General features: G+C 33.9%; 1 protein-coding gene across 1 annotated transcript in view; it reads right to left on the reverse strand.

Moving 5' to 3' along the window:
- LOC149776053 (TPR repeat-containing protein DDB_G0287407-like) overlaps window positions 1–22608 on the reverse strand; it is a 76222-nt gene that overhangs the window by 4886 nt on the left and 48728 nt on the right. The window contains exons 12-16 of the mRNA XM_089942581.1: window positions 19700–19875; window positions 14808–15021; window positions 11526–11733; window positions 4741–4823; window positions 3226–3412 (exon numbers count right to left, since the gene is read on the reverse strand). Of these exons, the coding sequence (XP_089798707.1) occupies window positions 3226–3412; window positions 4741–4823; window positions 11526–11733; window positions 14808–15021; window positions 19700–19875 (868 nt within the window). The remainder of the gene's footprint in view (window positions 1–3225; window positions 3413–4740; window positions 4824–11525; window positions 11734–14807; window positions 15022–19699; window positions 19876–22608) is intronic.

The raw sequence follows: 22608 nt of genomic DNA on the forward strand, positions 1-22608 counted from the left end.
TACATTTTCCTTTCACAAAAACAATAGTACTAACTTTTGTCACACACATACACATACACAGCAACTTAACACAGGAAAGAAATATGCTCTAAAGATTAATTATTGATGAATTAATGCAACATGCAAAGTGAACCAATTGTTTCAGTTTTATTTTTTTTACAACTACTAATTCTTTTTCGAAATGAATACACTCTCACTCACTTTCATAGAAAAAGCAGAGTCTGTTAATAATTTTATTCACAAACAGTCGTGATGTACTATGGTTCACATCACATCACATAAAATCTTAACCACTTTTTTTTTTGTAATTGACATTTATATGCATCATTGCAGAATGGAAATATTTGTTCAATACAAGTCCATGCAATATTAAAAAAGCAACATTTTTACATTAGTAAAACATATTTTAAAAGCATATTAATCAAAGAAAAAGAGAAAAATATTATCTCTGTCATTAAAACCATCATCTAACAGATGAACGGCATGTCCAAAGTACACTTACAAACAGCAGTATTTCTCTACAAAGTCTAACCTCAGATATGGAAATTTTTGTTCAGATTTTGTGGTCTGAAGCATATTTACAAGTCTAGTTAGAGTAATCTTCCATATGTTTTGCTAATGTGAAACTCTCACATATTCTTAATAACTTTTGTGATCCCACAGCAGAAAGATCATTAACAAAACTGAAGTTATTCACAATAAACTGCTTATTCTGCAAAGCCCTTTGTTTATCAGCATTAAAATGTTGCAATGACAGGAAAATATGCTCAGCCTGAAAAGAAGTTCTAACTTCAGTTTTCCTGTTGCCTGGCTTGTGAAGTTGATGACTACACTACAATACCCCTCCAAGCTATGTTCAGCCTGAGGGGCAAATACTTGGACTGATGTTTTATTACTCAAGGGCATCTCTCTCTTCATGGATCAAATACAAAAATCTGTTGGTGACTTTCACCACCAAATAATACAAAAATAAAGATTGAGTTAGACTTGAAATAAACAATGCAAATATTTATGCTAATTTATGAATAATTTATCCCAAATTTAAAATTAATTTTCTTGTAATATATTTTAAGTGACATATTTTGTCTATTTCTTAAAATTAATTAAATAAAATTAGGTAGTTGTTTTTAGCATTAAGAGAATGCAGACAAGTCATCATTTTGACATGAATTGAACACAATATTTAATAGCTGTCTTTAAATACTCCTCTTAAAACATTTAGAACATTGCAGAAAAAACAAAATACTTACTAGTGTATCTGCTAAAATCATTTTTTATCACGGGTCTTTCCATTTTACTTTCCTCTGTCAAAAGATGATTGATTTTCATCAAAGGCTCATGGACAATCTTGGATTTCATTATTACTTATAACATCACAGAAAACACCATAAACGCCCCAAATTATAAAAATAAGGTAATCAGTTAGCAGTCTGCTGTGTACACATTTTAGCTGATCCTTAAATCTAATCATAATACTCTGCCATGTGTCATCACACTGACTGTTATACTGGTGGAGACATTTCAGTTCCCCAGCAGATTATTTCTGGCTATTTTCTTAATGTGTTGACAGAACACATAAATATACCATCTTTGGTTTTGAGTGATTCAGCATTTTCATTTTAATGTTGTTAGTTTTGAAAGCGGTAGATTTTAACTAAGAAACAGATTTGCAGTAGACAGCAGAAAGCCTTAAAATTGGTATTTGTCACCTACCACTAGTAGAATGACATGTTTTTCAGTACAGGACAGTGTATTGAATAAGTAATGCAATATAATGGGAAACATCAGCAAAACGTAGGATCAACATGAAGACAAAGTTTTATAAAACAGTGATAGAAAAAGGTATTTACACGTGAAGAAGTCTCGACTACATGCCATAGGCTCCTATTTAATTTGCATCTTTTGAACTCTGGTCACTATGATAGCTAAGATGGAATGATGTCAGCTAACAAAGGCAGTCAAATTTATTTTAGCACCCACAAACTTCACATCCCCTTGTCCTTTGAACTCATTTGTCAGCTATGTCTGGCAAATACAGCTGTTTTGGCACATTACATACATGCATGCATGCATCCATGCATCCATCCATCCATCCATCCATCCATACATACATACATACACATTATAATTTTTGAGACAAAATCTTGAAGATCACATCTGATAATGATTTAGATGTAATAAAAATGCTTAAACTTTTCAAGCATCAATTGTCAAACATCACACTGGTCTCCTGTAACTAGTATACAAAATCTAAACTGTAAACTGCCGCGCCGCACACTGCCTGTACAAAATTTTCCACATGGATTGGATATGGAATGCATACATACTTTTACTGATATATCCGTATGGACATTTTTATTCTATAGCTGAACCACTCTTGAGGATTTCATTGTATCCATATGGAAAATGTTATGGATTCCTTATGTACTCCATATGGAAAATCCCAGGAAATATGCAAATCAGTCCATGAGATCTGTAGGTTGTCTATATGGAATAAAATTAAAATTCCATATGGAAATTGGCAATAATTCTTCAGACAGTATTTTCCATGATGCTATAATACATGAGCCTGTTTTACATATAAAGTTACAACTTTATTCCATATGGAATTTTCACTTGCTCTGAAGTACTTACGGAATTGATTTGGAATAAACTGTCTGATTCCATATGTTTTTTCAGTCCATATCTCTTCCATATGGATTCCTGAAGTATTCTATATGGAATCCATGAGAAATGTCTGTATGGGTGTCAAGTAAGGAAACAAATATTCCAACAGTGACAGTACATGAGATATGTTTGTGATATTAATCCCATACAATATGAAGCCAACTTGTCTACTAATTATCATGAAATCTTATTTAACATTATCTATTATAATTAACATATAATATATATATCTTGTCTCTGTGATAAGAGTGCTCAGTGTAGACTGGTATAAAATAGGCCCATAATGTTCGATACTCCAGAATATATTGGCAGACATTGTCTCCCTCTTGAGAGTGGTCAAAAAAGTGGTAAACAATAGCCTCAAATGCTGACGACTCTAACACATCTGCAGACATAACATGCATTATAGATATCTTGATAGACTGATGACTCTAAAACATCTGCAGACATAACATGCATTATAGATAGCTCGATAGACTGACACAAAGAAAGAGGAAAAGGAAATGAAAATGCATCTAGTAAAGTAAGATGTCAAGCTGATTAGTTATCAATACTTACTCATGTCATCATGGTACTGGTTTTTCTCACCAAGCATGTAAAGTACTTGTGCCAGGCCCTGTTTGTCCCCTGTGGTTTCAAAGATTTCCTTAGCTTCATTCAAAAAGTGTGTTGCACCAAAATAACCACAACAGGTCAGAACATGACCTCGATGGTTGTCCATCTTCGGAAAGTGCTTTCTGTGTATCTGATAACAAATAAAAAGCAAACATTTCATACAGAAAAAATAAAGCTGAAAATGCAGATCATAAATTACAAGATCAGAAAACCCAATATCAGCTGTTAATTCTAACTCAAATACGAAAGAAAAGAAGTTCAGTAGGTAAAATTATTTAACACTTACATCGATGGAGATTTATTAGTATGCAGTAGAGACGATAATGAATGCATGTCCACAGGTTAAAGAGATACCATGATAAAACAATTATCACTGCCTGGGGTTCCAACATTCAAATGGCTCTTGCTGGATATTTTTCAGAAAATTAGCATGGTGGCCAGTTTTTTGACAAATCTAGTATAAAAGCCATATTACGAGTCATTATTAGTCATAATAAATAAGAAAATATTGAACTGATTGTATCAGAAAATAACATTCTGATTCCTGTATGTTACGCGATCTGTTTTGACCCTGAAATGAAATATTTTTAAAATGTGATCAAATATTACCCAGAGGAAGTCGATTATTTGTTGCTTGGTCTCTATTTCCCTAATGGTTTATAGTGCTTCCTCAGTTAGGTTCCTCTGCTTTTAGAGATGCCAGATTCCAGGGATTTGAGCACACTTAGGGAGTTGGTTATGATAAAAAATTGGTGTTGGGTTTGGGTTTTAATCCATTTGAGTACCTCATTTATTGCCCAGAATTCAGCTGTGTAAACTGAATACCCATCCAGGAGCCTGACACCAAATTTGATGTGGTGTTTCAGGACCACTACTGCCACTCCCATTCTGTTTAAATCTTTAGATTTGGATCTATCTGATTAGATTTTTATGTATGCTAAGTATGTTTCTTCAATGATTTTTTGAATTTTTGTTAGTGTTTCTAATGGGTTATGGTGTTTTAATCCAAGCTAGTTTGAGGGCGATTAGGTTGATTTTGAGGACATTATTTTTCCATGGAGTGTGATCATTTAGTTATAGTTGTTCTGCTTGTACCCCTATTTGTCCTAGTTCCTCACATAGCATATTAATCATTTTAGCTCTGGGGGTTTTGGGACTAGCTTTATTACTAAATGGACTCTTACACTTAATAATCATGGCATTAGTTGGATTGTTTTCATTGTGAATTGAGATCCTGGTGGCATATCTTAGAAGGTGTTCTTCTCATCTTAAGTGTAGAGGTAGGTCCCCTGTAAAAAAGCTGTAGTTCTACTATTGAAATATTGGGCAGGGTTTTATCACACTTAAAAGCTACAGTCAACAGTCTGGGAAAACTGAATATCATACCATAGGTATATTCATAAAAGGCTGTCATGCGAAGTCAACTTTGACAGAAGTGTGTATGGTACTGTAACTTACCTCTGCACAGAGTTCTCCATACTCTTTTCCAAAACTGTAACATTCCTTGTACCCAGGGTGAACACCATAGACATATGTTAAAGCTAAAAATAGAAACAAATTCAATCAAAATTACTACTCCTGACCATAGCAGAATTACCATTTGTTAAAACCCCAAAGCAATTTAGACAACATATAAAATCTCAATCCGACCATGCCAGTAAACTTTTCAATGGATTTATTCTTACTTTTGTTGTTTCAAACTGATTTTGACATTGGTGTAAAATTAATCAAGAGGCTTCTTCTTCATCAATAACATGACATATCTAAGTTTACATAAAGCAATGTTTAGCAGAACTCAAGATAATGCACAACAACCACTGTCAGGTCATCTGATTTTGACTTTCGGACCTCAAACAGTTAGATAACAACCACTGTCAGGTCATGTGATTTTGACATTCAGACCTCAAACAGTTAGATAACAACCACTGTCAGGTCATGTGATTTTGACATTCAGACCTCAAACAGTTAGATAACAACCACTGTCAGGTCAGTGTGACTTTGACCTTTGGACCTCAAACAGATAAACTTCTTTACATTTCAAAAAGCTACCAATCTTTAGAGTCTGTTTAAGGTTTATTAAACTGAACTAATGTTAGTGCACATAAAACTATTTTGTTATGGTCAATTACAGAGACCTTGACCTCTGACCTCCAAACAATCAACTGGGTTCTGTATCTTACCATATTTCTCTGATCATAAGATCATGGCACCAGTTTATAATTTTCAAAAAGTGAAGGGGGTGTTTATTTTCAGATATGGTCTTGATATCAAATCATCAAAAACAGTGAACTGCAATTCACTATTCATTCGATTGTAGGCTGTGATAGCAAAGCAACAGCCATTTATTTAAACCACAAAACACAACTATCAGATGAAGTATTTTCATAAGAAACACATTTTGCAATCATGTCACTTTGTATTTAAAAACTAATTCTTCAGGTTTCTGACCATGTTCAGGAAAGTGTGGTTAGTACTAAAAACCCTACCTATACATCAGTGCTAATGGATCAAAGAATCTACCTGAAAATATGTATTTAAAATAATTACTCTGCATAAAATGTACTCTCAATGCATGTACATTTTCACTTTGCTGAATCTATAAGTATTAGAATACTATAGATTCTGTGACCTGTTTGATGTAAGTTATCTGTGCTGGACCACAAAAGGCAGGATTGGTTCACTTCTATTACAAAGAGTTTGATTCACCTGGAACAGACTGACACATCATTATTAAAGCATGAAGCTGTCAGTCAGTTTGGATGGTCAATTTGACATCCCAGATATGAGGAAAGGGAATTTTCAACTCTTTTTGGAATAAAGTTTACATGAAGCAATTGCAAGAAGTAACAATCGGGGTTAACACCTTTTTGAATTGTGTTAAAACAATGTGATGAGTCAACAGTTCATTTGCATTTGAGAAATTCTTTAAACTTTTATGAGTAACTGATTTTAGTAGAGTGACCATGTATCAATTCAAGAATCAACATCTGTAACTATTTTTGCATGATTTGCTAAAGAATGGCATTTTTCATGCTGCTGGAACTATAGAAAATAAGAAAATAATTGTTGACATTTTAATAATTCCTTACAAATTTATGCAGACATTTGCTCAAACCTGGGTCAGAAGTAGTGGTGGGCTTATTTTGAGAGACCCTATATTGTTACAGGTTTTTCAAAGTGAGAAGAGGTCTAACTCTGGAGCATGGGCATACCACTGGAAACATAGATTGCAAGGCAACCTTCTGGCAAAGTATGACTCAGAATTCATGCTACTGCACAAAAGAGGGGCCCCGAGTGGCTGAGTGGTCTAAAGCACTCTCCGTTACGGATCACTGCCATCTCACCTCTGTCTGCGTGGGTTCGAGTCTAGGATTCACCCAATGTGGGTATGTGAGAAAGCTTGCCAGTAGCTTCTCGTGGGTCGGTGGTTCTTCCCGGTGTTTTCCCGGGTTCTTCCTCCACCATTAATACTGGCCGCCATGTATAGCCTATCGTGTGCTGAAAAATTGCGTTAAACCCCACAACATCAACAACATCAACATCAACTGCACAAAAGCAATTTTTCTTGGATTGGCTACAGGAACTTTGACCTTTGACCATTTTACATCTTGACCCTAAACTCAAAAGATTATGTGTGCTGGGATTTAACAGCACACCAGCTCAATATGGCACTAATTAAAAGCAAATTTCTCAAAATACAAAAGGAAGATAAAACCTTTTAAATTAATGTAAACATGAAGCACTACAAGATGAAAGGAAAAGATGTTCAAATTCTGTACAAGGTATACAAAGTAAAAGCTATGGTAAAAAAATTAAAATTCTAAAAATATAGTCTCAAAACTTGTTATATAAAACTGCATTCCCTTAAGAATTCAAAGATTTTCCCTGGTGGTACATCATTATACACTTCCTTAATTAAGTTGAAATAAACAAGTTGTGTCTCACAGAGTGCAAGTTGATACACATGCCTTGTCAATAGAAAATCTGTCTATTACAGAACAGCCTATCTGCAAAGTTAAGTGAAGGTATGTCAAGTACAACTCATGCTGTCACATGGAAATCAAATTACTAATGGATGGACAGACAGATATAGCATAACATTACAGACTCTTCATAATGGTGGCAATAGAGGGAGACATAATGCGATATCTCTAAGTGGTATTACAAAATTTATTGATATTATAGACCAGTGGTGTCAACCTCAAATCACCCTGATGACCTCATGAGGACTAGTACATTGACTCCAGGGCTTCACCATTAAAGAAAAAATTTGTATTATTAATTATTTTACAAATTCTGAGTGTCATTGCAGGCTGCAGGAAATAACTCCATGGGCCAGATGAAGTCCATAGGCAATGTGTTGGAAACCCCTGTTTTAGACTCTGTCTAATGGTGGAAATAGACATGAAGTTCATAGGCAATGTGCTGGAAACCCCTGTTCTAGAATCTGTCTAATGGTGGAAATAGACATGAAGTCCATAGGCAGTGTGCTGGAAACCCCTGTTTTAGAATCAGTCTAATGGTGGAAATAGACATGATCCATAGGCAATGTGCTGGAAACCCCTGTTTTAGAATCTGTCTAATGGTGGAAATAGACATGATCCATAGGCAATGTGCTGGAAACCCCTGTTTTAGAATCAGTCTAATGGTGGAAATAGACATGAAGTCCATAGGCAGTGTGCTGGAAACCCCTGTTTTAGAATCTGTCTAATGGTGGAAATAGACATGATCCATAGGCAATGTGCTGGAAACCCCTGTTTTAGACTCTGTCTAATGGTGGAAATAGAAAGAGGTAATGCAAAATCTGTACGTGATATTCAAAATGTCTTGATAATATTGACTTTGCCTGATGGTGGCAATAGAAAGAGGTAATACCATCAAAGGCCAACACTGACAGTAATCATTTGTACCTGATGTCAGTATGAGGGAATGAACAGTCTGAGAATGCTAATGTTTGGTATTCATCTTTATATACAACAGATCCAGAAAATATTAGTCATCTTAATTAAATAAAGAAAATCAAAACACATCAAAGACTCTAATTGCTAGGATAAAAAATAATTAATAAACAATAATAAAAATTGTCTGCTGGTGATAACTAGCTGTTGCTGTTGCTATGAGAGAGAGAGATGGAAAGACAGACACATATAGACAGTCAAACTGACCTTTGATACAATGCATTAATGAACAACATAAGTTTCATGTAAGTTGTGCACTTTTATCCATTCTAAATAACATTGTTTTATCCTGAACTAGGAATTTAATGCAACACAAGTGACTCTAAAATGAATCTAAATCTTTATTTTCATGCATTTAGGACCAACAGGCCACAGTACCTCTGCAATAATCATGAACATAACTGCACATTTCAAACTGACCTGCCATCATGACAGCAACATTGAATAAGGACAACCACAACAAGCAAACTTTGACAGAATTGTTCTGGTTCATCTTTTCACAACTGTATTTTTAATTTACATTGATGTATTGCATCAGTCTTCTTTAACAAACTTAATTTCATTCACTACTGAACAAGAATCACCCCATGTATGCATAAGCTTTCAAATCAGTAAAGTTGTGTGTGTTACTGTGCGGTGTTCAGGATTCATTTATATGATGAATGTTTAAATTGTTTAATAAAATATTAAAACAATATATTATTCTAATTGTGTTATTCCTATAAATATAAAAATAACGATCAATAAACAAATTTAAAAGTATCTAATAAAAGGATTATTGACTGAGTACTAAATAAATACTGGACCCTCATTCATGTTGCATAGAATGCCCTCTGAAGCTCAGGTCATCTCCACCACTTGACATTGGAGCCAATATTTTTCAATACTCAGTTAATAATCTATACATATCAAAATCTGCTACCTATACTGCATAATGCTGAATAAATAATGTTCGTACATACTGGTTTAGGATCTGACCAATCAAAAATCAGAAATTAACTTCAGTGTTTTTAAAATCTCATATCAACTACAAACCCGCACATCATCAATAAGTAAGTAGTGCTTTCCTTTCCTCTCCTTATGCACAGCATGAAGAAAACATAATAAACATTACCCAGTTTGGATCCAGGTCTCAGTAAATATTACTTTAAGTAACTGCTTCATTTATTGATCATTCACCTGCCACTCTTATACTTTGCTTCTAGAGAGTGTAGGTATACTATGGGGTTTTAGACTGGTACTTAATAATCTCACTTACATGTCATCAGTTTTTACTGGAAATTGCATTCATGCAGAGAAGGAGTTGTCTTACAAGTGTGAAGTGTGACATAAAAAATATCTTATAAACCTGTGGATAACATTGGAAACTCATACATACTTGCTTATAAATTAACATTTAATACAAAAAAATTAGACCTGTGCAGAGATAGGGTTGTCTAATAAGCATGATATACAAAGCATCTTATAAATCAAGGTGTAACATTGGAAACTCTATATGTCTGAGTATGTAAAAATTACTGTCAATTCAAATATTTTTGTTTTCATGCCATTAATTACAGGCAGAAATGCATGTACAGTATGTGTGCCATACTGTCAGAGAATACTGTAATGGTTTGCAAAGGGAGATAACTTGTACATCATTGTAAAAGAATCTGATCATCATTTATTATGCAAAAAGACTTTTCAACCACAGAAATTTACAAGTAGCACAAAAAAGACTTATTTTCAAATCCAACCTTTCACGATATGCACTTTCATTATTTAATTTACATTCATTCTGCATTCCATTTACATTCATTCTGCATTCCATTTACATTCATTCTCCATTCCATTTACATTCATTCTGCACTCTATTTTTATTTAATTTCAGGGTCTGTATCACAGAATGACTCTAGGCCTGTTCTTTAAGCATTAAAGGTTATTCTGATAAGGTCTACTGATTCTAATATAAATTTTAGTTGCCTTTTCTGAGCAGATGAATGGCCATGGCTAGAGGCCCATATAAACACTACTTCATCTGATACCAATATCATCTAAAGTCAACATTATCAGGTACTAGTGCCATCAAAAGTCAATATTATCAGATACCAGTGTTTTCAAAAGTAAATATTATCAGATACCAGTGTCATCAAAAATAAATATTATCAGATGCTAGTGTCATCAAAAGTCAATAATTATGTATATTTTTAATTATTTCCTGCAAAGCATGGGGTGTCATATGTCAGAGTTAATGTCTTTTTCACAATCAAAATACATCAAATCAGACATCAAAATCATCACCTGATAATATTGTTAACTAGACCTTTTAGCAATGGTCGCATCACAAAAGAACAATCTTGCTAGGTTTCATTTGGAAGGTCTTAAACAGGAATATGTATGAGAAAAGCAAAGTTATGGGAATGGGCATTCAGAGACATAACTCCTATAAATACTGAAGTGGAATGCCAGCAGAAATTAAACTTATCCAACGTCTTATCAACATTAAACTCCATGTCAAATTGGGACATAGTACCTGTAAATTATAAAGCAGAATATAAAATGTCAAAATAATTCATGTTGGTAGCAACATAAACAGGTGCATACTAAATTTGGTTGAAATCAAACAATTCTTGAAAAAGTAGTGCAGCTAAAACCAAAGTTAGAAGGATGGAAGACTCTTGTAAATGATGTCACAAAATGCTGCAATTCAAATTAAGTCAAGGTTTCATTATATACAACTGTATATAAAATTTTGGCATAAAATCAAACAAATCATGGTAAAGTTATGCTGCAGAAACCTGTCATGATGATAAGCAATCAGGGGTCATAACTCATGAAAAATGTACGTGGATTGCTAGAAATCAAATTCATTTTAGGTCTCATTAATACAGAGCCACACGTCAAATTTAATTATACAGTAAAATTTAAGTAAGAAATGACAATCAGGGGATATAACTCTTGCATAAGCGGTAGTGTAACACTGAAAAATGAACTCAATCAAGATTACAGCAATAAAAAGTACATGCCAAATAAGATTGATCTGTACAAATCCCTGGTTGAATTAAGCTGTGGAACTGAAATTAAGGTGGTCATACAATCAAAAACAGATGGATGGAATCAAACTCTTTCAAAGTTCAGATAATAAAGCTATGCTTCAAATCTGGTTAAAATCTAATAATTCTCAGGAAAGTTATCCTGCAGAAATAACAAGTTGATGGTTTGATAGATCACTGACAGATAGGCAGATGGATTGACAATTCAATTACAACATGGTTGAACTGACTTTGTCCAGCAGTAACTTTTTACCTTTCCTGTACAACAAGAATACCATGGCATGACTGGGATCTGCAAGAGCCTTGGCAGTTTCTCCATGTTTGCTACTAAGTAATTGCAAAACCTCCTCCAGCAATGTCTTGGCTGTGTCATACTCCCCAATGTCAATCAAAAACCATGCAATCTTAGTCTGAAGGGGTGCAATCTCATCCAGATGATCTGTTATGGTCCAACCATTATTCTGAAATTAAATAGTGAGACTTTTGCTTGTGATTTTCTTTACTTAACACAGTATTCAAATAAAGCCTGGCTTGGAAATTTTTTATAAAAATATTCTCATTCCAGCCTCAAAATTTACTCAGAATTCTGATATCTAATTGGTTAGTGCTCAATCACTAGACAGTCTGATATCAGAATTTACAGTCAAGTCTGAGATCAAGCATGAAAATATTTGTGTAACTTTAAGGCCATGTCTATTTCTTCTGGAGCCAAATACATTTCATAATTAATGACATAGCTTAAAGGCAAGCACATACAGGAGTCTTAGTGTCTATGTGTCTGTTGTTATGTCTGTCTGCATACAACCTACAATTATCACACAACCTTACAACTGCATCTAGTCTGACATTTTTTAATGGATCATTATAAAACATTGTATATACATATCACAGTCAGCCTAAGAAAATGCATATACTGTTCAACCACTGTTCCTGTGATTTCTGTCAGAGTTATTACCCTTTTCAAAATACAGTTGAACTAAATATGTGATACAGTCTTATTGAATACAACCAGCTCTCAGTTTTTGATGGAGAGCTATAATAAAACAAATATAAAATATCATGCTAAGTTATCTGAAGATGCAAATATTACTTAATCATTGTATTCCTCATATTTGTTAGGGTTATTGCCATTACGAATTCACATCTGATGCAAAATATGACATAATCTTAAGTGACCAAAACCAGTAAAATTAGGCAAACAATATGGTTATTATCTGAAGTAGCCTATAATGATCAGTCATTGTACTCACATCAGTCATTGTACTCACATCAGTCATTGTACTCACATCAGACTTCTCAGTTATTGCCCTTTCTGACTTAGCCAGGATGAAATAAATGACATGATCTTGTGACTACAACTAGTCTCAACCATTCTTTGCAGATTAATTGTTTTGACACTTATTAAATATTATGTTTATGACTTTTTTACAAGTTTGCCATTTTGACCAGCAGCTGAAGGTAATCCCCTGTAGTCCTTATGTTCTGTGAAGACCATAGACTCTTCTTTCTTGAGAAAAGGATTAGAATATGTGCAAGACTGGGGGGGGGGGCAATAATGGGGTATATTTTTGCAACCACATTTCCTCAAGTTTGCAGAGAGATTAAGCATTGAAACATCCATTATTAAATTACATGAATTCTAAAACTCTGATATTTAGAAAAACCACTGCAGAATCTAAGAACAAAAATGAAACAATTGTTTAAACTCAAATATTTGCAAACATGTGAAAATATGGAAAATTGTCCATATATAGCATACTTATGAAACACAGAACTGAAGAAAATATTTTTTCAAAGTTTTTTGATATCCATATTTATTCTATAAAGCAAGGATCTTTAAAGGTGTCTATTAATCCACATTTATTCTATAAAGCAAGGATCTTTAAAGGTGTCCATTAATCCATATTTATTCTATAAAGCAAGGATCTTTAAAGGTGTTCATTAATCCATATTTATTATATAAAGCAAGGATCTTTAAATGTGTCAATTAATCCATATTTATTCTATAAAGTAAGGATCTTTAAAGGTGTCCATTAATCCATATTTATTCTATAAAGCAAGGATCTGTAAAGGTGTCCATTAATCCATATTTATTCTATAAAGCAAGGATCTGTAAAGGTGTCCATTAATCCATATTTATTCTATAAAGCAAGGATCTTTAAAGGTGTCCATTAATCCATATTTATTCTATAAAGCAAGGATCTTTAAAGGTGTCCATTAATCCATATTTATTCTATAAAGCAAGGATCTTTAAAGGTGTCCATTAATCCATATTTATTCTATAAAGCAAGGATCTGTAAAGGTGTCCATTAATCCATATTTATTATATCAAGCATTCGAGGATATGCAACTGTAAAATTCACCATAACTTTTAAATACAAACATACCAAACAAGCAACTGAATGCATGACAATCGTAATAATATTTTCAAATTATACTTTCTTTTTTAATTAAATTCCCAATATATTCAGAAAATTCATCCCTATTTTCACAAATTGTGTGGGGCTAAATTGTCAGTTGTAGAACAGTCCCTGTTTAATGCTCACCTTTATTGGCATGTTGATGTCATGTCAAAAAAACTGTTCACCACTATGCATTTTATTACTTAGCTTTGTCACAGACAGCAGGTTAACATGTATCAATATCACAGATCCTGTCATAAAATTTGTTCAACACACTGTGATCTAACACTGAGTAATGCCATGGTGCAATTTGATGTCATAAAACCTGTTTGCCAAGCTGTAGTGTTAACTAAGCAATGCCATGTCATAAAACCTGTTTGCCAAACTATAGTGTTAACTAAACAATGTCATGTCATAAAACCTGTTTGCCAAGCTATAGTGTTAACTAAGCAATGTCAAATAATAAAAAAATGTTCACCATATAGGTGCAATACTGAGCAATGTCACAAAGCAATGTCATGTCATAAAAATTGTTTACCACATAGTGGTGTGACACTGAGCAATGTCATATCCAAAACTGTTCACCACATTGGTGTAACACTTACCAATGTAAAACTGTTCACCACAATGGTATAACAGTTACCAATGTAAAACTGTTCACTACAATAGTATAACAGTTAGCAATGTCACACAGCAATGTCATATCAAAAACTGTTCACCACATTGGTGTAATACTAAGCAATGTCACAGAGTAAAGTTATATCATAAAAACTGTTGAACACTGTGTGGCGTAACACTGAGTAATGTTGCAGAGTGATATGTCATAAAATATGTTCACAATACCATGGTGTAACACAAAGCAATGTCACTGAGCAATGTCATATCATAAAGCTGTTTGCTATACTGGTATAAAACTCAGCAATATCTCATTGAGAAATCTGATGGAATAATGCCAAAAGATTACCATTATGTGATAGAATCTTCAACTTGTATCCATTTGATACAAAATTTAATAAACTTGTTGAATAATAAAATGGCATTTACTCTAAGCAGCTCATGATACTTAATATTATTAAACTTATTTCAACAATTTCATATAAAATGATTGCTTGTGTACAAACTCTCTATCTCACCTGAATAAATTGCTTCAATGCACTGACATATTCCTCTGAAGCAATATTGTAGCCACCAATAAAGCGCCAGTATCTCATAAGTTGCTGTTTGTTGCTTTCTTGGTAAAGCTCATTGAACATGTCCTGTGAGAGCAAAGTTGTCTTCAGCTTCTCCTTATCTTCTGCCATTTCCAGGTGATATGGAAGCTCTTCTGCCTTCCTCTCAATGTCGGTGCTGTGAAGTAAATAAATTACATATGACAAAATGAGGAATCAATTCAACAGATATCCTTTAAAATTAGTTATTTTTCATTCTGTGAAGTCAAACATTTTATTTTTTGTTTTTCCATGCATATACAATTTAAAATTGTCCATTTTATAGGGCTTCCTATATACCATTTAATTATACTGCTACTACGTATCTGGGTCTGGGTTACTATATGGGGAATTCTGATTTAACAAACTAATGTGAATGAGGAGCAAAACCTTAAGGTTCTAAAATTATTTCATATTTACAACAGAATAATTAAAGAAAAATGAGACATTGTGAATATAAAGTTTTTTTCTTTGGTACACTACTAGGTTACCATTTAATTTTGAAAATTTGGCATAGCCTGTAAAATTATTCACTTGTGACCTAACCATTGTTCTCTAAATATTTTGACTACAGCAAACTTAAACTCCTTAAACTCATTGGTTTTATGTTCAAAATTTGAACATTTTCTAACTTTTGATAGAACAAAGTTTAAGTTATAGAACTTTCTGAAAAAAGTTTCAACTCTGGATTTCCAATTTGCATGCAGCAACCATATGTGACTAAAATAGGTGTGATCTATATACAATACAGATCTTAGTGACTAAAATAGGTGTGGTCTATATACAATACAGATCTTAGGGATATGAGTGTAAGTTTTAGGCATCAAATTACCTACAGCTTCTAAGAAACCTATGGCCAGGGCAGTAGGGGGACAAAGACACAACACTTGTGCTGACAAATGGTTGGATAGTTTTGATGGAAGCTTTGGATCCATACCCCATTCCAGACAAGTTCTGACACCCCATTACGGACAGACATTTTGAATAAACTGTATCAGTAAGGTATATACTAAGCTGATCAGAACATCTAGGAATGATAAAAGGGAAAATTAATACTTAGTCACTGTAAGTGTAAGATCTTCTATTACCTCTTCTCATTCATTTTTTGTTTTGATTAACCTCGTGAAAAGATGTTCAACTAATAACTTTGTGTCCCCACAGAGAAAAGGAACTATATTTGGTTAAAACATATTACCCCATTTCAGACAGATATAGAACCCAGATGTAAACTTGCTAGTCCTTACTGTCAGAATATCGATATTCACACTTACATAGTGATTACTTAAACACTTTGGCCTAATATATACCAAGCAGAGGATTTCATTCAATTAACTTTGTTATTAAAATCTTCCCTCTTTATAATGCAATGCATGTTCACAGGTCACCTTATACTGAGGGATATTACAACAAACTAATGTCATAATAATCAGATATTGCAACAAACATAAAGCGCAGGGTATTAAATGTGATCCATGATGATACAAGTGTTGGCTGTGGGGGCAAAAGTATACTGAATCAATATAGGAATACCAAAGGCACAAATCAGTACTGGCCTGACATATACCATGGGATAGAGCCCACATCACACACATGAAACATCGTCACCATGCATGATGGGATTAATGCAGCAGATCCTTATCTGAGAACTTTTGTTTGGTGATGATTTACAACTAGTCACCCACACAGATAGTTCACTCCAGCACCTTATGGACTGTCTCCCTCATGCAGGTTTCATGTTCTCTCTCAGCATTTGTATTATGGGACAAGGCACTGCATGGCAGCCAGTGATCATCCACAATAACATTCTACCAGAGGTAGTCTGCAAGCTCTGTTGCCCAGGATCTACAGTGACCAACAACCAGTTCCTTGATCCAGAAATCAACACCTGCATTGGAGATGTGGTCACCACCTTTGGCACTCACAAAATGCACTTTGAATAACAAGAACTTTACCACCAAGACCATGAGTCTGATCTGCAGGCCTGCAGTCACAGTATCCTGCTGTATGGCAGTGAAACAGATTACATACAGATGTCAAGAGAAGAAATCTTTAGCTTCCATCTCTGCTGCATTTATCACATTCTTGGTATTACATGGAAGGACAAATTCACTATCAATGATGTCCTTGCCCAGGTCAATCAACCAAGCATCCAGGTACTCCTTAAACAGGGATGACTGTGCTCACCTGGACATGCATACAAAGTGCAAGATGGATGCAGCCCAAAGGACATGCTTTACAGCAAATTTGCCAATGACAAAAAAATCATCAGGACACCTAAAACTCAACTTTAAATCTGTCTGCAAGAATGACAAACATTTCAACATCAGCATTGATGACCTGGAGACACTGGCAGGCAGCAGAGGCAACTGGTGCTAGAAGCTCCAGGGTGGAGTGCAACATCATGACAGTGGCTGGACCATCTACACAGCAATAGTCCATACAGGAAACAGTCCACCAGTCAGCTGCTACCCATCATAGAACACAGCTGTGACACTTGTAGCATGTCTTGTCATTCAAAGACAGGAGCTTTTGATCATCAGAGAAAATGCAGCACAAATTACTAAGTCATCACCAATGGTTACCACATAATCACCATTTTACACAGATGGATGGATACCAACATTGAGTAATGACACACATTCACTCCACTCTAGATAACACTATATTGAGTCCTTTCAGAAAAAACTGGACATAGAATTTAACTCACTCACAAAAATCTTTTATTTAAAAGACTTAAATCTGTAAGTCTGTTTATTCTTTCAAGTTCATGCATGACAAAAAAAACCAGTTTTTACTGTAAACTATTACAAGATCACTGTAATGTTTTCATGATTATATAGCTGAACAAAGATACAAACGATACAAAGTTTCCAAACACATTTAATATTTTGATTTTTAGAAATTTTGTTTAATTTTACATTACCCTCTGAATCCTAACATACAATAAACATGTAATCTACCTGATAATTAATAAACACAAAACACACTGGTCATTTTGAACCAAATGACTCTATAATCTGTCTAATACATGAGTAGTAGTCCAGAATGTTTCCACCCAGTGAATGAAACTTCTGCATTCAAATTCTAAACTTTTTGTTTAATGTAATGCACACTTTTATGTTTTGAAGGCAGGGTCACAAGAGATAGTTAGTAACAAAGTAATTATTGATACTCAACACTAGGATGTAAGACAAGTCTTTTATGGTTAGCATACAGTACTTTCCCACTGTACTGTCTGGGTCATGGATCTCAACTCATCAAAACAATTTCTGATCTGGAGAGACCCTCTTGAGCTGTAAGGGGTTTTTCAAAATGATTTGAATGACTATCAATCCTATATCCATTATATGTAACAAAGTTAGGACAGCCATTACAGCCATGGTCACCCCACCCATAAATTCACTGAATTTTTCCATTAGTTACCATGAGTCATTAATTCCCTGATGTGGAAGGGGACCTGAAGAATACAGAGCTAGGCTATGAAGTTAAGCATGCTATAAAAATTAACAGCTGACATTAAAGTAGCCCAAATTTCATGTCATACTAAAGCAAATCAACACCCCATCTAAGTCTTCAAAAACAACCTAGATTACTCCTGGATATTTACTCAGTGACACTCATACACAAAATGACATCAATTTATATCTTTGGATATTGTAGTATTTTAGAAAGTTTGTTTTCTCCAAAAGGCATCCAATAAGATTTAGGATCACATCTGATGAATATGCAAAGCCACCCTACACTTATTTATTACACAGACACATTAATTCAGCCAGCTTAATGTATTGACTAAAAGTATTGTTTTAATCTTTTTAACATGGTGGAGGCTGTCTATAATAAATCATTTTCAGGATTATAAGAAGTTTGAAACATTTAAAACTGTACTCTCTCATGGGAAATCAGCTTTTAATGGGGTACATTGTATTGTTATAACATAATGTGATGAAATCCATGAACTACCTTCTAAAAATAAATCATGTAATAGTGAGGATCCTTATAGAGAAGGAACACTCTGTCTGTCTGTCTCTGTGTGTGTATATATATAATATAATATAATATATATATATATATTATATATGCACACACACAGACATACATACATACATACAGTGGAAGATCGCTTTAACGTGATAATTGGGGTAAAAAGAATTGGATTGCATTAATATCGGGGTTTTGTTAATGTGGGGTTTTACAGTATTTTACTTTTTTTCAGAGAACAACTCGTTGGCACATATGTCTAATGTATATGATGAATAGGGTATCAACACTATTTACAATCGTGCCATCGTGGCATGCAGTTCATATATAATGCATGTAATTTCATTGAAAAATTGCACATAGATTTACAATATTCAATAAGTTTTTCCCCCAGATCCTTGTGTCTGAATTCAACGTCTAATATACAGTATGAACAGAGTATCAATACTGTTTACTTGCCATCCAATATTGTACAGTCTAGGCTTGCAGTTAATCCATAATATATGTAATTCCATTGCAAAAATTGCATACATATTTAAACTATTCAATAATTTTGTCACACATCATTATGTGTCTGAATTCAATGGGAAAAATTAACAGCAAAATTAGGTTAAGAAAGATGAAGCACATGTACAGTTCATTATGTTCCAGGGTCTATGAACAGTGTCTGTACAAATTTCATGTTGCTAAAATATTCTCATATGCATTTCTGTGTACATTTATCCACTGCAAATTTCCAATAATTAACGCTTGTAAACCTATTCGTTTGAACAACAACAGCAAGAATAATTAGTCATCTACATGCTCATGAGATGGGACAGTGAAATTGAAATCCATACCAGGTTTGGAAATAGTCAGACAGCCTTTGATGCCACTGTCTTTCCTGGGTATTCTTCTGAAGGAACATTTTTCGCACCACTTTGCTGATTGTCCTATGGTGGAAATCTAAACGGCCCTGTCCTGAACTTCCACATGGCCGCAAGAACTGACGGAGTCCAAGATAAACTAAGGCCCACTGTAAAATGATAGAATCTACCATAACTATAATGTGAATACTTGTTGAATACAAGTTTGGCATTAAAAACAGAATAGTACTATAAGAAGTTCTGAGAAAAAGTATATGCCCTACTTTGAAGAGATATATATTAATTATCTGTACACACAGATCTGGCTAAATAGATTTCCAGCATCAAGATGGATTCTGTTGCACATGGTCAAATTCTGTTTTATGGTTTTTAAAAAGTCATTCTGAAAGTTTTTCTACATTTTGTAAAGGAAACTATATTCGATGATAGATCAACATCATTGTACAAGTCCAAAATTCTCCTGTGCGCATTTTATTCTAATCGCTAAAGGAATTTTTGAAAAGTAAAAATATAACAATAAAAAATGGGTAGAAATTTGATGCAAGGTACACAAGAGCAAGACCATGCCATAAGTAAATGAGACCTTACAGTCAGGTGAGCTACAAAGCCAAAAGCAGAAGAAACTGGCTATGGTCTGAATGCTGAGCCTAATGCTGAACTATATTCCAAATTCAAAGAAGATGGGATAAGGCGAGCTTGAAAACAAAATCTGAAAATAGTTTTAATTCCATTAGAAAGCTCACAAAACCTCAAACCTTTCATCAACTACACACCATGCTCTAATATGAGAAAGCAGGAATATTTGTGCAATCAAGTACATGCTTAACATCAGACTTGATCTTACAGTGTTTCCAATCAATAAACATGACCATTGAAAAGCCACAAAGGACTTAATGTACAAATAGTCTGCAATTCAAAAATCTGATTATTCAATTTGTTAGGAAAGAGTTACACAGTGTGAAACAGTGTGAAGATGCTTTTCTACAACATAATGAGAGATTTTATTACATACCAATTTAATCTTACATGCTTGATCTGGCATTCAGTACAGCTGTTCAATCCATATTTTCTTTTCACACAACCATAATCAAATTATTTAGATATTTTTTAACACAGTAAATTGAACTTTTAAAAATCCCAATTAGTTTTGAATTTTATTCACATGGTACACAACTCCCTTGATAACTCGCGCCCTGATAACTCGCAAACTCACTCATAACGTCAGGTGTCAGGTGTGGATCCCATTTTTTAAACCCGAAAATACCCCAAAAATGTATCCACATTTGTTGAACTTGAAGAAAATTGAGATCAAAATTGGTAATGGAAACTTTGATGTATCGCTCATTTTATCATTGAAAACGGTAGACAGGACCTGGAAATTTTAATCAACACCATGAAATATCAAATTCAAAAATAAGTCATACAATTTTTGACATTTTTTTCCAAACGACATTCCTAATACACCGCAATTAATGATATGTAAGGAAATTTCGATCAATGAAAATGTCACTTACACCGAGTGGAGGCAGTACTTAATAAATAAATATAAATTAAATAAATTTGTATCAATTGAAATTTGTGTTCTAGTTCCATCTTTTAGTTCCTTTTAAGTGTAATCGTCATAAGTGCAATGTGTCCTCTTGTAATTAAACGTAAAATGCGTCAATCTACCATAAAAGCTATGTCCACAAGCGTTTCTCTGAGAACCTAATTAAGTGCCAACCGTGTTTTGATAACTGACTTGCAGAAGTATTTGATGTATTGTTGCACTGAATTAAAAGCTGCCTCCTTTATATTATTGCTTTAATTATGTCTTTTGAATTTAAAAAAAGGAGGTGGAATAAAAGAAAATGTAAAAGGCACAAAAATTGGACTAACTTAAAATCTTGATCAATGGAATGCTGTAATAAACGTTATTGTGTATGTAACTGTGATCAAAGATAACAAGGCAGCAAAGTGAAATGAATACTTCATAAAATAAAGAGCTTGATTTCACAGATATGGAACATTGTGGGCAAGTGAGTTTCAGATAATTCTTGAACTGGCATTTAAAGATATCCTCAGGGATGATGAGAAATTTCATTATTACTTTCAACGAAATTACGACATTAACATTGTACTAACTGTACAATAAAAAATTGAGTTTCGATGTAGATGTGTCACGAAATAATAGTCGCGTGTTTTTGAAAAAAAAGGAATTTTGTTTGGTGGTGTATCAACAGTTAGTCTAGTTCCCAAATTGTGGACTACCAATTTGGCAAGATACTATTAAATACCAGTAAGGGAACCAGACTCATCAAGAAAACAAAAAGCAGTGACGTAATACATAGATTTTTTGCATACACGTGATGGTTGTTCAAACCAGTTGGAACAATGTTTCATATGTTGGATATTTTCAGAAAAAAAATGTTATTTAAACAGAATAATGAACAACTTCATTAGAAAAAGCACATTATTAAAAATTATTATCGACGTGATTGTAAAATGAGGATTCAGTCATTAAACAACCCAGTTCCCTAAGGCCATCACCCTCCCCCCTGTTTTCTCAATGTCAAAGCAACTTTTTTCAATTTTGGAGGTCCCTCAGTAACTTGCACCTCACTTATAATGCGGTCTATGTTTGTGGACCCCGTTGTGTGCGAGTTATCGAAGGAGAGGTGTATAGCAATAAATAGTAGGAAATGTAAAATAGGGGTTATGTAATAAATACAAAACCACATTCATGTTTTTTTCTGCGTTGGAGAAAGAATTTGTTTCATCTGGAATAGGAATATGTCTTGGCATGACGACATTGAGGCATCCATACAGCACTGAGGTACCCATATGGCACTGAGGTATCCATACAGCATTGAGGTATCCTTACACCATATCAAATATGTTCT

Source organism: Sinohyriopsis cumingii, chromosome 18 (assembly GCF_028554795.1).
Source record: "Sinohyriopsis cumingii isolate HCF-2022 chromosome 18, ASM2855479v2, whole genome shotgun sequence".
In the NCBI taxonomy this organism is placed as follows: domain Eukaryota; kingdom Metazoa; phylum Mollusca; class Bivalvia; order Unionida; family Unionidae; genus Sinohyriopsis; species Sinohyriopsis cumingii.